Source organism: Pieris rapae, chromosome 19 (genome assembly GCF_905147795.1).
Source record: "Pieris rapae chromosome 19, ilPieRapa1.1, whole genome shotgun sequence".
NCBI classification, from domain to species: domain Eukaryota; kingdom Metazoa; phylum Arthropoda; class Insecta; order Lepidoptera; family Pieridae; genus Pieris; species Pieris rapae.
In genome coordinates, this window is record NC_059527.1 from 3,784,926 (window position 1) to 3,802,472 (window position 17,547).

General features: G+C 31.0%; 1 protein-coding gene across 1 annotated transcript; it reads left to right on the forward strand.

The window, feature by feature from the left end:
• The first annotated feature begins 24 nt into the window (after nt 1-24).
• On the forward strand, nt 25-16,219 carry LOC110998897 (solute carrier family 46 member 3). The gene is made up of 8 exons (XM_022267707.2): nt 25-224; nt 7,390-8,269; nt 10,154-10,313; nt 13,177-13,278; nt 13,714-13,851; nt 13,982-14,065; nt 14,275-14,431; nt 14,677-16,219. Exons 2-8 carry the CDS (start codon nt 7,403-7,405, stop codon nt 14,894-14,896), a joined length of 1,728 nt encoding a protein of 575 aa, XP_022123399.2. The 5' UTR covers nt 25-224; nt 7,390-7,402; the 3' UTR covers nt 14,897-16,219.
• The last annotated feature ends 1,328 nt before the right edge of the window (nt 16,220-17,547 follow it).

Sequence of the window (17,547 nt, forward strand, 5' to 3'; positions counted from 1 at the left end):
AACTTGTAAATTAAGAATAGTAGTCAGTACCAACTGCAACCGCGGAGTTTTTAGTTGCCGTTTGTCAAACGCACGCGGAACATCGCTTGCGGCGGGATTCTTCGCGCGCGATCTGTCAAAATCACAATTCGATTTTTAAATTTCGCACCGTCCATTTTAATAACATGGAATTTTAATGTAAGACTGATTTTGTGATACTTGGTTGTGAAAGAAATATTAATTTGGTAAGAATTTGATTATTTTTTTCATTATAAATAAAAAATAAATGAATTTTTTGTAAATATTTTGTAAAAATTATTTCCTATTATTAACTATAAAATATTTAGAGGTACCCCAAGTTAACCTTGACCTCTGGAGATCTATTGCATTGATGCTATTTTACCATCATTTTTTGCACACTCACTTCATGGCCTTGTATTCAGATTTCGCTACACCGTGGGAGGGATTGGTTATTATTTTAATCATGCAAACCAATTTATCTATGTATAATTTATTTTTGAGTACATTATTTATTTAGTGTTAATTCTCCTCGGCCATGAAAATGTTACACATAAGAACTTTCGTGTGCTCTTAATATAGAAAATGTTATTTTCCAGTGTCCTTCACATTTGAATTAAAATTGAAAAATTTGTTGTATTCGGTTTTAAGTAAATAAACTCAGTTCTAAGAATTAATAAGTACATTCAAGTAACAAGGACTTTTAAAAACGTTCCAATTACTGTAAAGTTCACTTAAGTATAACGACATTTCTGTACAAAATAAATTATATGTCAAACAAGTTTAACAAAAGTTATTTTTATACAGTAGGAGGAAAATTTTCAAAAACTGAGGATATGTATTCAAACTGTTACTTTCGAAGGTACAAAATATAGGTTGGGTATACCAGAAATTATATAATAATATATTTCAGATAAACGATGTACTGAAATACCATTGACAAAAATTAATATATTTCTTTTTTAGATATTTAAGAAAACCTTTTTTATATTATATAAATAGATAATAAATATCTATATATAATATTCAGATAATTTATATATTATCTGAATATCAGTCTTGCACCTATATTTTTTTTATGTATTTTGAAATATTGATCTGGCTGCATATATGTATTTCTAATTTTTCAATTAAGTACCTCTAACAACTTACTCATAACAACTGAAAAAGAAATAATCTTACAGCACCTTAGTTCATTAGTAAAAAATCATTGATTCAGCGATTAGTTCTTGACCAAGTCTAGTTCATAAAAAAATACTAATAAAAGTAATTTTGGAAAATTAAACCAACTTCATCTTCTTCAATGTCATCGTCTAGGTAAATTATCCCCTCCAGAAACACGTGAAACATATATATTTTACCGATTTTAAGGAAACTTAGACTTAGATTCCTTAAGTTGGCATATACGTGATTGGAATTATAATAAAAAGAGCCTTAACATGTATCTTAAGCAATAGATACTGAGTACGTCTTAACCTCGGCATTGATTCAATGAATTTTTCTTTCTTACGGAATTAATACATGGAAATGGAGAAAGTAGTGTCTTAATTAATTGTACATCAAAGGAGTTTATAAAAGAAGTATATCTATTCGAGTATATTGTTTATGGATTTTTATGCCATACATATAAGTACGTTTATTACTAAATCAAAACCCTGATAAAAGATCAGAAAATAACTTGTTTCGCTTCCATTTGGTTTAGCCTCAGTTTTTAGTATACCTTTTTTGTTATTTTCATTCGTTCTTTCTGTTTTATTCTTTTTCTTTTTGTAGTCAATTTAATTATCAAGCCTCTCTGCCACTGATTTTGCCATGACGATCCTTTAACAAGGAAGTGAAACCATAGATAGGAAAATCCTTTGAAGATGATCTAACGCGTCTAAATGGGGCTGTGTATAACCTGATAATAATAGCTCATTGAAAACAATTATGATTACATAACTAAATATAGTTTATTAATTCGATCACACAATTAGCCATTTATAAGTATGAATAAGATAAAACAATAACCGTCTCTTCTTTGTTTACATAATATACAAAGGATGTGACATAATTATCTGAGAGTATATTTACGATAATCTGAATCATATATTTTAAAATTTACGTATTTTACAAAGGAACTTAGTGTGAAACAAGATATAAGGGATTCCGTTTTTAGTAACGTGATTTCTTTTTTATTATTATCATACATTTTTCAATTATGTTATTTCAATTATAACTAATAAATGCCATTTTCTCGATACATTTCCAACCCACATAAGTCACGCGAAACATAAGCTTACTTCAAAATTACAATTTGGTACAATTAATTTATGCACCTGAAGTGGAATTAAATAGTAATAATAATTTAGAATTAATTTTTAAATTAAAAATAGTAAGTATAGAATTAACATTAAAATACAAAAGTCTTTATAATTTATTTTTTTAGTGATGATGTTTTTGAACGTCAACATTTATTTTGACAATTGACCACCCAAATTACTATTTGATTGTTTCATAATCAAGTGACATTGTCTGGACTGCAAAAAATATTCTCTAGTTAAGTACACGAAATAACGGATGAGAACAATTTTAAAAACTTTGTACTTAGCGATGACAAACATCCGATAATCTGCTATGAACACAATGTGAACTGCAATTAAGTTAAATTAAGTTAGTATACAATAAGCAAGGACAGTTTAAACCTTATATTAAATGCATCGCATTATAAAATGGCGACAACGAACAATATTTTTTTGTACTTTCCTTTGTTTCCAGTTGCTGTTTTCCGTTGTTTCCAGTTGCTGTTTTCCGTTGTTTTCAGTTGCTGTTTTCCTTTGTTTCCAGTTGTTGTTTTCCGTTGTTTCCAGTTGCTGTTTTCCTTTGTTTCCAGTTCCTGTTTTCCTTTGTTTCCAATTGCTGTTTTCCTTTGTTTCCAGTTGCTCTTCTCCTCGCAATGGTGGTAACCACTAACCAAAACAGCACTTCTTTAGTTTCTTACCTAAGTAAGAGCCAAGAATCGAAGAACTGTGTCATTGAGATGCAGAAATCCGTAACCCAATGTTGTGTAGCACTACTCGTTTATAATTGGTCCACTTAATGATTACCCAATTCCACCAAACACGAAACGTCATATCAGGTTTATCTAAGACTTGCTTGAAAGATTTCGATGATACTAAGTGTCTACAGTTTATTTATTTTTCTGCGTGTTAATAAATAAATTCGACAAACTCGAGTTACCTCGTTCTCGCAGTTTTTGTACGATTGTATGCTACATGATCATAAATGGGGATTCCCCGGGTTTTTTATATTTACACTAATGATTATTATGTAGACACGAAACAATCGTTTGTTCACGATTGTTGTGTTTAAATAAATATTAATTTATAAAGACTTTGATGTTTTGGAAAGTTTTTGATGAAATGATTACCGATAAGGATCTAAGTATGTAAAACAAAAGGTAAAATAAATAACCAATAAAGTGCCTAAGATTTTTTATGTACCTTTAAATTGCCATCAAACAATCGGACACTTGTTATATTATTTTATTTGTTAATCCAAAATTATTACTAAGACCAAAAAAAATTTATTTCGCTTTTCCAACCCTACATTTAAGGATATTATTGAAGTGGGTCCTCTTATAATTTTGTGACGTAGTTCATATAACCAATACAGCCAAGGAAAATTGACACATTTAATATGACTCTAGGCTTGATTAGACTCACTCGCTGAGATGTTTTTCATAATTGCAAATTTGAAGTTAAATATTTATTATTGTTATGTCTTGTGAGTGCTAGTAACTTTTTGTATTTGTTCTCAAAGGCGAAGAAGACCTTTCCCAAATTTTTCTCTCTCTCTGTTTTACCAATAATTCCCTGTTGATCGTTTTGATTTATGATTTGAAACCAAGGGCATATCGAGATATTTACTCAGATTATTAAGCCTTGAGGATAATTTGTATCGTAAAAACTTTGAATTAACGGCCGTTAAACTGTTCTTTATACACAATAAAACAAACAATTAAATAGTCCACCATGCCAGTTGCCGGTTAGTTCAGTTCTTAAATTCAAACGTTTAATCCTGATTTTCTTCGAATCGATTCCGTTTTTGATTAATTCATTCAAATCAAATTTTGTATCAAAATCGAGCCATGATTACTTTTGTGGCTTTGCTCCTGTAAAACTTGTTATAAATATATTGTTGTTTTTTATTTATATTTATATAATCTGTTTGATCTTTTACCTTACCCTTAAATAAATAGGTTAAGATTTATAACTAGAAAATATAAAGTATATATAGATAACCTAATAACTAATATATTCTTTTATTTATTCTGGTGATTTTTCCTACGTGCTTGATAAATATCTAACTATGTATTGAAATGTACCGTGTACATTAGAAGTTGTTTAAAACGTGATTATTGCATTGCGGAGAAGATTAAATACTTGAGATTACCACGTATTATATTGTCATTGTTCACTAAAATATAAAAATCCTAGGTATGTGATATTACCATTGGTTTGATAAACACTAACTTAGAAAATATCTAGATTAGTGTAAGTCTAATGGATAGTCGAGTGTTAACCCTGACGCAAAAATACCGGCACCAATGGATGGTTCTATGTATGCAACTTTGTTTAATTTATTTCTTTGTTTTTAATTATTATTTTTTATTATTATTCTTACAACTGAGGCACAAACTAACTGCTGTGGCAGAATGACCAGCGCTGTGGAACACTCAGGATAATGCTGAGCCAATGCAAGGCCAATTACAACCACAACACACACGCATTACATACTTAAAATATACATTGTTCTTTAAAAAAATATTGTTATCTCTCGTTCTTTTTTTATACATTTTTTTATAATTTTTATTGTGTGTTTGTTTTGTTGGGCATACATGTTCTGTCTATGTCTATGATGAATGATGATTACATGGTGAGGCGACTACCATATCTGAAAACATGTATATGCCGTATGCATAGAGCACAGAAAACTAACATATTAATTAGGAAAACAGATACAGAAATCTGACACCAAGACCAAGGGTTGAGTGGCAGTGCTTCTTGTTTAAAAGTTTTACCTATTAAAGCAGTAAGTAGCACATGCAAAATCTAGTCGCACGTGTGAAAAATCTCGTATGTAAATGAAATTTCACACACCTACTTAAGTAACGATTTAAATTTTTGTCAAAACCGTGACGATTACAAATGTGTTAACGTATTTTATCACTTTCTATTTAAGCCACAAAGGATATAGTACAAAGTGTAATATTGGTAAATTTGCTATGCGCGTTGTTTTTGTGTTATGAACTTTCACTCATAAATTTTTGGAGTAGGACTATTCTTATACCTAGTACGAGATCTGGCTGCAGGACTATTTCGTTCATTGGTTATTTGCTAAAAAAAAAATATGTATGTTTATAAATAGGAGAATGTATCTACAAAGTCGTTGTCCAAATTTGGCCGCTAGTATTTTTTAATAAAATTTTTTCTATTGATTTTTGGGAAAACATTTCGTTCACTTGTTATTTAAATAAAATATTGTCTACATAACGGCAATATACAAGATTTAAAAAAATCATGGGTGCCGTTGATCACCGGGCCGAACTTCTTCGCAGCCAGGTGATTAATGCGTAACGTACATTTATAAATTATATATCAAATTGAAGCTATTTTCATCTATTAATTATCGTATATATAATGTAATAATATTATATAGAGTGCCTAATTAAATCTGGCTAAAAACAAGGTTTACCTACTGTTTCTGCGCACTAATCCAGCAGCCGGATCTTAGACTATAAAACTATTCGTTCCATATGTAATATTAAGAAATTTACATAATTCCGCTAACTTCAAAAATGAATATGTGTGCCATGATTAGGAAAGGAATTTTTGAAGTATTGTTATCTAAAAAATCTCTCCACATGGCGATTGCCGTTTGTAGGTTTTGGGACTGTTACTAATGCACTGTAATGCCATTTCCTTTATAGTGATGTGCATAAAATCATCACATTACTTCCGTGTGAACCTTGATTAGGAATACGGAACGATCGACAAGGCCAATACGATGACACCGCTTAAAGGTTTTTGTTGGCTATTGTGGAGATTACAAGGTCTCTGATTGTTGATAGATCTGAATCTCGTGAACCTAGAACAAAATCGTTGAACGTACCTTTGTTCCTTAGTTTTCTGGCATACGAAGATATTTGAGTACTTATTTTAAATTCTTCTCCCTTTATCCAATGTACTGTTGAACCGAAAAACCAAAAGGCCCATTTTAAATAGAGGCAACATTAGAAATTATGATACAGCTCTTCAACATCGTACATCGCAGTCCAATTGTGATCATGGAGCCGTTCAAGTATTATGTAAGCACTATAGAGGGGAGGGTTCTTTGATTTTCTTATTTGATGTTTACGTCAACAGTAATTATTTACTTTTTTACACATACGCTTGAAAACGAAATGCATTTTCGATGATTCCTACAAAACCTTCATACTTTTTGTACTATTACTTTTGAGAGCAGCAGAGAGGAAGAGTAAAGGGGAGAAGTTACTTAATAAAATAAAATAAAATTTACTTAATAATACCTGGACGGCCCCCATGCTGCTACATTTTAAAATAATGCTTAATCACGCGATAATTCTATCAACATGTTCTATACTGCATTTATATTTTTTTGTAAAAGATGGAAATGTCGTCAATTGTTTTTATTTCAATATTTATTATTGATATAATAATAATAATAATAATAAAAAGACTATTCATTTTAAGTACATTTTCTTTTCAAAGTGTAAGATTTGGAAACACTTTTAAGTAAAAATACCTGTAAACTTAATTTATTAAAATAATGACATTATTGAACCTATTTTTTTGAACCATTTCCTTTTTATTTTTCTTTTGAACCGTTATCATCACACCTGAGTGAGTACAAGAGTAGTGCATGAGTAAGTGTGTGGGTGTAAATGTGTGAGAGAGTGAATGAGTAAAGTGTATTTACATCGTGGGTCAAAAGCAGCTCTAACACTGCATAAGGCGTGATCATATATATGATTCAATACAAAATCAATGAAATTATAGAAAATTACTAGTAAGCAGCGAAATACCGAAACCAATTCAACCATAAAGCATTTGTTGTTAAACAATGTCAAGATCCGTGACAGAGTTATACAAAGTAGTTGTAAACATTGCAGTTTGTAACCATACTCTTAAAAGAGAATTTGCGGTTTCTCCGTTCAGAAGTTATTGCTTTGTCTAGGTAAAGTTAATTTCGTCCACTACCCAACGATTACGAAACGAATTAATGATGAAATGATTACCACGTCCGGTGTAATCAACATTAGCGAATCTACTACAAACAAGCAGTATCTAAGTATAAACCGACAATCTTACAATGCCTTTTCTTTTCCAGGTACATAAATAACATGGCTTACGACAATACAACAAAGGGGAAAGAAGAAAAACTTGCGGAGAAAACACTTAAAGACACTGACTTAATCGCCACAAGCGAAATGCAAAATAATTTTATAAAAAACAAAATGGAAAAGGTTCAAGAGAAAACCGATGATTGGATCGACTTAAACTTCTTTCAGAAGGCCAAACGTTTGATATCTCTAATCACAGTTGAACCGATACTCGCTGGTTACGTCATGCCTTCGGTACTTTCAGCTCTTGCTACGCAAAATTTGTATTTGGAGAAAGCGTGCAGAGTAAACTTAGCCTTCGATCACCACATTTGTGATGCCTTAACTAAAAGAGATACCGCTAATTACACTTTTGAAGAAGAAGCCGTGCAGACACTCGTAGCGTCTGTAGCTGGATGGAAAACAGTATTGCAATCGTTTCTTCCATGTGGGATTTTAATATTCTTAGGCGCGTATAGTGACAGAGTTGGTCAGAGAAAGTTTTGTATGCTATTACCCATAATAGGCGAGTTCCTGACAAGTATTGGCCTTATAGTGAATACGTACTTTTTCTACGAATTGCCGGTAGAAGCCGCAGCAGTGACAGAAGCAATATTCCCTGCATTGACTGGAGGATGGTTCACCATGTTTATGGGAGTGTTTAGTTTTATAGCTGACGTCACGACCGAGGAACAAAGAACGTTACGAATAGGAATCGTGAATTTATTTTATTCTTTAGGAGTCCCTGTTGGAGCGGCTTTGAGTGGAATTTTAGTGAGAAAAATCGGGCTATATGGAGTGTTTTCTTTAAGTGCCTCGCTATATGTTTTGAGTTTTCTATACGCTTTCTTCAGGATAAAGGAAGTCAAACGAATCGATACAAGTGTGGTGAGTGTTATCATTGTTATCTGTACGTGTGAATGTTTCTTTGAAACGAATTAAAAACGTCTTCACGGTTCATTCTTGCGGTAATTGTAGTTAAACAATTTTTATTGTGAGAAACTGTACGTAGAAAATGCTGTGCGCTTCACGTATTTGAAACAATGTAAATAATTTGCATTGATACATCCTTGATCCTGATCAGATATATTCTGGCTTGAGTCAGATCCATTTGCACTGTCTTGTGATCAGCCAAATGTGATTTAATGTGGTATATTTCCACGTTTTCACTTCGTAAGAGCGCTCTCCTCACACCTGTTTTTTGTGACACTAATATATGTAAATGAATTGCTGTTTGTTTGTAAGAGAATGGACCGGTTGGTTAAAGGTTGATCTTGATTTGTAGAAGTTCAGGGAAACAGTGAGAAATATAATATATAATACAACGATAACAAAATATAAACAAATAATGGTTTGCTGACAAAAATATTACAGATAGAAGATTAATTTGTGTATCTTTAATTTGTAGTTAAAACCTTTACCAGATTGATGATTTTTTTGTATAAGTTCAAGAATTGAGAATCGTTTAGATTTAGTTTGATCTCTTTTTAATTTAAAGTCTGTGTACATCTGTTGGGTCCGCTAGTAAGCAATAAAAATGTATTTTAAATTTAGTAGACAATTTCAGTTAGTTCCATTTTGCATTCACTTTCAAATAAATGCCAACGTGTATTGACCATGAATAAGGTTTGTCAATCACCGTGTCGTCTTATTATATAACAGGTTACAAGTTCAATGCCTAATAAAACTAATTTGAGCGTGACAATAGAAAAAGTCCGTCAACTTGACCTAGATTTGTTCTCTCGATCGATAAGATAGCTAAGAAATTAAATAACGTAATATTTAATAAACACAAGAATAACATTTTTAGTAAGAAATATCTTGAATCAATTTGAATAAAATCTATGCGTACTAATAATTATATTCTATATACCAATTTATTTCTTATATACACACGCAAATTTTGTAATTAACACTTCAACAGATCTAATAATAATAAAATCTTTATTTATGACAAAAAGGTTGTGATAAAATTTATATCAAATTATATCACTAGTCCCCACACTATGGAGTCCCTGTGTTGTGGGTAACTAGATGATAATTATTCCTTAATATATAATTAAAACAGTTAAAAAAGTAATTTTTGTGTAACATAATATATGAGTTTAACATTATAAGAGTTACTATGATCGTGCGCTGTGTCTTTGTTAGTTTAAGAAACCTCAAAATTATGTCAAGAAACGTTTAGCTCTGCAGATTCGAATTCCAATTTGGCTAGCGTAATTTTTATGAGACTTGCGAGTTTATGTCTATCTCAGAATGCATAGAGTGGGAAATTGTATTACCAAGGAAGGGTCAGTTTTCGTATCACTTACTTCACTTTAGTATTTTACAGCAATTTTCGTAAATATCTAAAAAAATTAAACATCATATTTATAATATTTAAAGATTCATTTTAACAGACATTAAGAATTATTTAACCAATCTTCTTTATCAATATTAATATCAATAATAATTTAACATTATCGATTTTTTTAAATTAATATGGCCTTTAACGCACTGATCATTGTCAAGAATTATTGACGTTTGAGTGCACTCGTTCATAAAGTCAGATAATTATTCCAGTTGTCCTGAAAACCCTTGACAACTGTCATTGCGTTGTGTATTTAGATTTAGATAGAAACTGTCTTGTTATATATTATATTTACTTATATAAACCCATTATGTATATTATTATGATTTTTTTGTTCGCAATTTAAACAAATCAGTAGACCTAGTCCCTTAGTGCCAGTTATCATTCGTGAAAATTTTAATTTAAAATAATATTTTCAGAAGCCAACTAATAACTGCTGCGAGTGGCTACGAGATTTCTTTGATACACGCTATGTAAAGGACACTGTGATGGTGGCATTCAAGAATGGACCGAATCAGAGACGGTTACGGGTTATAATGCTAGTAATCGTACTTTGCGTAGTTATTGGACCAATTTACGGTAAGAAATTAAAATAATCTAGGCACTCTTATCGTGTTATTCTCCGACTATTAATTCCCTATAAGAAATTTTATAACAATTTCATAACGTAGTCAAATGTTTATATGATATTCGAACTTCGAACTTATAGAATCTTTACGCACGGTTTGTGCATTGTGGCCCAGGGTCAAACAGGGAACGCGTTTTAAAAAAAATATCGGATGGAACGGAATTTAGGAATGGAAAATAATTAATATATAAAATAAAAGATAATTTTTTATCAAGATATAGAAGGAGTGTAAGAAAAGATATTTAAATATATTTATATTAACGGAATGGAACTAATGGAAACTAATGGAATTTATACATTAAATCAACTAAAAGTGTGTTAGAGTGGTGCTGCGTTTAACGCGTCCGCTGTAGTGTATGCGCTGTCACGTCCCGGATTTTGGCGCGAAACGTGCGTTTTGTATTTGTTTTTTTTTCTATGTGGCTGAATGTTTTCTTTTATTTTAGTCAGTACAATACATTTCGGGTATAGAGATAGTTACGAATTTTATGCTTTTTTATAGGTGAGAGTTTTGATAATGATATTATCAAGATCCCTAAAACTCTCAACGAAACTTAGAATATACAACTGTATAAAAAATAGATCAATAAAAAAAAATATAACTCAGACTATGAAGTTCTAACAAAGATATAGAACCTTATTACGGAACTTACACTAACACCCAGGCTGAATAAAAAAAATAAACAGCCGTAATTATTACTCGTTGATTTGATATGACCTATCGCATTTTATTACATTCAACTGAGTGTATTCACGAAGTTCAGATTAATGAAATAATAGATTGATGTCTAGTCCATTGAACTAGTCTCGCTGAAATACTAAATATGTGTCATTCATATGATATGAATGGCCAATCGGATGAATGTTAGCAGTGTGACGTCAGACGCAGCAGAGCATCTCTTCCGGCGATTCATGTACCCGCGCTTTTATTCGGAAAGATATTAAACTAACGTTTTTTCGATTGTTTAATTTTCAAGCTTATTTTGAACTAAATATTGTAACAAAGAGCTAGTGCAGAACGGTAAAAGGCGTGGTCGTTATGAACATTTATATTTAAAGATATTATATATAGTATAGATTCAAGATTAATGTCGAACTTTAATGATAGTGTTGCCAACATAAAAAAAATAATTTAGCACTACATAATATAATATGTATAGTCTTTATTAGTTATATACTAATAAAGACTATACATATTTTTTGTTTTGACTACCTATACCTACTATACGCAGCGGTTAACAATTCCTACTCAAGTTAGATTATTATTGCACTATAATAAATGCGCTTTATCTAATGAACTGTTAATTTCCATTTCGACACTTAAAAATATTAATATTAACAACAATAAAGACCACTGTCTTACATTACAGCTTACATCTCGCGTTTCACATACGCTATCTACCTTTCACATAAGTTCTGCTACCGTTTCCCTTGAATAGTTTACTACTATGTAATATATCAAAAACCTTAGCCACAGCAACGCTTGGCCGAGTCTGCTAGTATATTATATAGTTTCATAATCAAAGTATAAAAGCACCTACGTCACTACGCCTCTTAATGATGTCCTTTATTTCATGGATTCATTGTTCTAAGTCCTCCAAATGGTTAAGACATCACTTGTGGTATATGTAAGTGCCGATTGTCTTGTATAAAATTGTTGTTTGTTTATAATTTATGACATGACTTCGAAAGTAACTGAACTATCCCAAATTAATTCGCCTCTTTAATAATCCTAGCAGCTGTATTAGTGCATTAGTCCATTACTGTCACAGTTAAAAAAAAGGTTTACGATTTTTTTTATTATTGCTATACAATAATACCTAAAGGCCTAATTAGTGTATGCGCAAATAACGAAATAGAAACCTATTTTGTACTTTATTTGTGCTTCTATTTTAGGGTTATCACTAAAACGTATATATAGTATAGTATTATATATATCTTCTTTTAAAAACATCTTCTTCAACTTCTCTAAATATTATTAGGGTTATGTTGTGAGATACTTTTCTTCTTTCAAGAGGAATGGTGCCTTGTTATCGAAAACGTTTGTTCATATTTCATTATTTCCGAATGACTCTAGTATACTACTTATTAAAAAACTATACCAACCAACTTTTATTACGAATTTACCATTATCTATATTTTTTTCTTATAAAGAGCTCGATCTGGATATTCATAGTTACTTTACTTTGATTTTTCTTATACCAATGTATCAGTGTGCCGAACGTAAGCAATATTTTCTAAATAAATAAATGAATTATTAGTATACACACTAATATTTTACAGTTACAAGAAATTGTGGTCTTCCATTTACACATTTATTAAAATTTGTGTTTACACATTTATATAAATCTTCTTTTACAAATAAAAAATATTATATTACATCGACGACATGCGTTAGACAGACGGTTGATAACATAATTGTCTATGAAATGATTAAAGAAACGGATGCAATCTAAGGCCAAAACAATGGGGTTGTAGCGCCACTTTATTATTATAATTGATAATAGCTGTAGGATTACAATAAATAAATGAATAATAATAAGAGCCTTTTATTTCAGATATTTTTACACATTTATTTATCTGATTTCTCTGAGTGCCCGTTTTACGCAACATGTCGGTACCGTGCCATTGTCTGCCATATTCTGTCGCTGTTTCCTTAATATGGTCTATGGACCTTTTAGCCTCTACCTTTTTTTGCATTTATTATATACCATGGGTACCAGCGTTTAGCGTTTTCTTGCTCCACTTTTATGTTCCCCTTGCCATGTGTAATATTATTATTATCCGTTATAATGTGTTATAATCTGGTTTCAGGTGAAATGTCAGTCATGTATCTATTCACAAGATATCGTTTTAATTGGAACGAAGTGGATTTCAGCATGTTCTCGACTTATGCTATGTGTACTTCATTAGTGGGTAAGTAATCATAGAATGTGAGTAAGTGGTATTCATTGGTCTAGCTCGTTCAACTGCTGATCAAATTCAATACCAAGCAGAAATTGCAAATTGAATCAAGATTTATTTATTCATATTAAGGTATATGTTCACTTAAGGAAGGAAAAAGCTAAAAGGAAGAAAGTAGGTAAAGAGAACTGGCCAGAAACTTATCGCCACTCTTCTTAATCCCAATGGTTTTGTGTTAAAAGTAAGGAACGGCTTATATTACGCCATGCTTCCTTGTCTATTAAAATTTCTTTGGGATAAAAATGAACACAAAGATAGTCCAAAATTAAAGCATCTAAAACCTAACACCCATATTTTTACCAACAAAAAAAGAGGGTAGTTCAAAAGTGGTGTCAAAAACTTGGTTATATACATACAAATAAATAACTTACGTTTCTTAATTTTCAGGCACTTTGTTTTCTGTGGGCGTATTCAGTCACGTTCTTAAATTTGATGACGCAATCATTGGTGTCATATCATGCACGAGTAAAATTCTCTCTGGCTTCATGTACGCGTTTGCTACTGACACCTGGCATATGTACATAGGTAAGTAAATAAAATAAAAATAGCCTTTATTCGTGTCATTCACTACATGTCATTATGTTTTTCACTAGATAGACTAAATATTTATTTAAAAAGTTTATCGAACAATTCAATAAATTAATTTTATTTTCAGCACCGCTTATCGAACTTTTCAACGGAACTTCGTTTATAGCAATGCGGTCTATGGTGTCAAAGTTAGTGGACAAAGATGAACTAGGCAAGTATTTCATTTCAGCGTTATTTTTTTACTTAAATGAATAAACACTTTTTTATTATTTTATTATTATTATTATATAAACAGTGTTTGTTAATAGGAATAACACATAAAGTTACACTGACTAATCCTTTATGACAGACTAGGTAACTATTTAGTAGTTTTATTATCTCAATGCATATAAATAAACAAAGAGTTATGCTGTGTTTCAGGTAAAGTGAACTCGTTCTTTGGAGTAGCGGAAGCCATGATGCCTCTTGTATACGCACCAATGTATACTACAGTATACACATCAACCCTCAAGACATTTCCTGGTGCCTTCTTCCTATTGGGCGGTGGTCTCACAATACCCGCTGTACTTATATTTTTGTAAGTATCTTTTTAAATATTTTTATAAGATAAGAGGTCACTTACGGTCAGAAAGGGTAAGGAACGAGACTTGGGATGTTTGAATAAATAAAATAAAACGTATAAAAACTCAAATGAAACGCAGAAACCAGCTTTTGCTTGTTTTTTAATAAATGTATATGTCGCAGCCAACTAGCTTAATTAGCCGTTTACGCACATTAACGCGACGAAAATATCCGTACAAATAATGTGTCACTTTATTACAGATGGTTATATTTGGCAAACAAGAAGTTTCTCGCAATTGAAACCACTAACAAAGAAAGAGAAGTCAATGAAGAAAAACACGAAAAAGGACGAGAAAATAAAGCATTCGAGAATGATGAACAAAAGCATAAAATCGAAGCTACCACAGAAAATCCTGATAGTGTTGCCGCACAGATAGAAATAGGTTTCACACAAAGTATGGTTTGCACAAGTAAGCTATAAATGCATTCAATGCATTATGATATTGAATTTCTGTGATACACGATATTTATAAGACATATTTAAGTTCCTTTCGTTCATATTGAGCTTTTTCAAACAAACGCAAATATTTATCTAATTAAAAAACGGTTGTCTGTAAAGGTTTACTGACGATAGTTGATCGTGACAACGTCATAAGAAAATACTGATGGAATGGTTGCATTTTTTAAAGAAATTTTTGATTATATTTGTTTGATTGATATTTTGCATGGAAATCACAATTGAATTTTTTAACGAACAAACGCTGCCGAACGCAGCCGATAGTGCCTCTTTGTCGCTCGTTCTGCGCTCTCGCTTGCACTTCAAGCCTTAAATTAAACAGGTTACGCCGCATGCGTCATGTTTTTTCGCGCGTGCAGTCGGCTCCATCGAATTATAACACGTTGTCACGTCAAAAAAGGCTAAGCCGAGTGTAAATATTGACCCATTCATTCATAAAAAAAAATTGAATTGCACCGACATATACAAATAAACACAATTTATCAGAAATGGACGAAACAGTAGGTACCAATAAGGCTTTGATTTTCTTTAATATTACTACTTCGATTCTCAAGCACTTGTTTTTTTTTTAATTAATTTATGTCCAGGTAAGCGTATTTTGTAAACCGCTTAAAACCAACGAGCGTATAGCACTGGCGACGCGCGCATTCCCGCGCTTTTATCCATTCAATTACTAAGTTTTATCCAAATAATTACAAGAATTTGAACATAAAAATTAATAAGAGTATATTTTCTATCAATTCAACGTTTATAGAAATTGAATAACTAGATGCGTAGGTTTGAAAGAGCTTAAATCAAAAACACAACTGACATTATTTTATAAAACGATCAAGTGATAATTAGTGTAGTAACTAGTACTTAAGAATAAGACAAATAATTCAGTATTTATATGACATTTTGAGATTGATTATAAAAATCTGAAAATTTTTAATTGTAGCAATTTACCTCTTTTGCCTTAAAGACGTTAAGTATATTTTCTTTATATATGCCAACGTGTTTTTAAATACATTTTAACAGGTTAAAATAATTTTTTAATTATATTTTTGCATATACATACTAAGTTTAAATTAAAATTATAGACCTGTCTTGACGATTTGTTTGTCCTTAAGATTTATACGACAAAATTGTATTTTCCTAATTTTATACAACTCGTATTGAAAAAGTTCTTTATTTTAATACTTACCTAATCGGAAAAATAATAATGATTCCACTAAATTTGTACCCTTTTATATTGTACCCCAACAACATCGGACCTAATTCATGCAATAAAGTAGCATTCGTTTATCACTCTCAGTATTTTGTTGTATGCGTCTATGTTTACCTACTAATATAATTAAAAATAAACATTCATGTAAAGAAGGTAATGTCTAAAATCTACTGATTATTAATAAATAGGTAGGAATGGTAAACTAGCATCAAAAATATTTTTATTAGAAATCGACTTTTAAAACTTGTATATTTATTGTTATTGATGTACTTACTAATAAAAATGCATGATTCTGTATTTCATTTTATTTATTTATTTAAACGTCGTTACATTATAAATAAAAAAGTAGCAAAAATCGCTATCAGGCGATCCTAGAAAGAAAAATAACTTTAATACAAAAATACTAAGGTTCAAGACCGACTGCAAAACCTAATTAACGAAAATAAAATTACTAGTTAAAAACATTATAATTTAGTCTGGTTAAAAATACTGTAAAACCTTATTGATTAATTGCCACTCCACCTGTAGTGTTTTTCTAAGGTTACTTTGACATATAATATATAAATTATAACCAGGTAAAATAATTATTTTTGCTTGTTCTTCACTTCTGACTCAGGTTTCTGTAACTACAATAATGTGAATCAAATGAGTTCAGTATACATTTAAGTTCATCAAACTTTCCTTGTTCAATACAAGTAGGTACATCATAATATAAGAATTTTAATGAACTTTTTGTAGAATGTATTTCTTTATATTATGTGTTTTTTAAGGTACTAATTTGTGCCATTCTTGGTCGGTCTCTCCCGCGGTGAAATAGTGGGAGATGAGGAGGGACCGAAAGAGCTATAAGTGATAGTAAGTATATAGGTAGTAGTAAGGACTTCAATCGGATAATCCTCCTTAATGTAGTACCTACTGAGCATTTTCTAGACTGGACTTGTTTTTCTGAGAGTAACTTGAAACTCATGGTATTAAACGTTTTAACAACCGGTTATATGTTTTCACCTTTTTTTAAGCTTCTGACAGCGACAACGTTGTTTTTGTCACACAAAAACACAAAGATAATTTTATTAATCCAAAAATCTTGTATCCTTTTACATTTGTACGATGAATTATGTTCAACGCCATCTATGTTTTACACACGAACTATTGTGTAATTTGAACGAAAAGTAATACTTTGAATAATAGGCAGACTATGAAACTAGCTACTTTATATCAGCTATAGGTATGTTTTATTCCTTCCATGTATCAATATGGTAAATCATTTCTGGCATCAATATGGTTTTTATATCAGATCCTACATCTCTGACCGGCAACAGTGTCCCTGAGATAAATTATTCCTTATCTTCCTATATGGAGTAGAAACATGGAATCTTGGCCTGAAGAAGGCAAAGAATTGATTTGAGAT

Excerpts from the sequence above, each read along its gene's own strand:
- LOC110998897 (XM_022267707.2), top strand. The coding sequence starts at position 7,403 with ATGGCTTACGACAATACAACAAAGGGGAAAGAAGAAAAACTTGCGGAG. Across the intron at positions 13,852-13,981 it reads CACCTGGCATATGTACATAG|CACCGCTTATCGAACTTTTC; the intron begins GTAAGTAAATAA and ends TTTTATTTTCAG. Across the intron at positions 14,066-14,274 it reads AGTGGACAAAGATGAACTAG|GTAAAGTGAACTCGTTCTTT; the intron begins GCAAGTATTTCA and ends GCTGTGTTTCAG.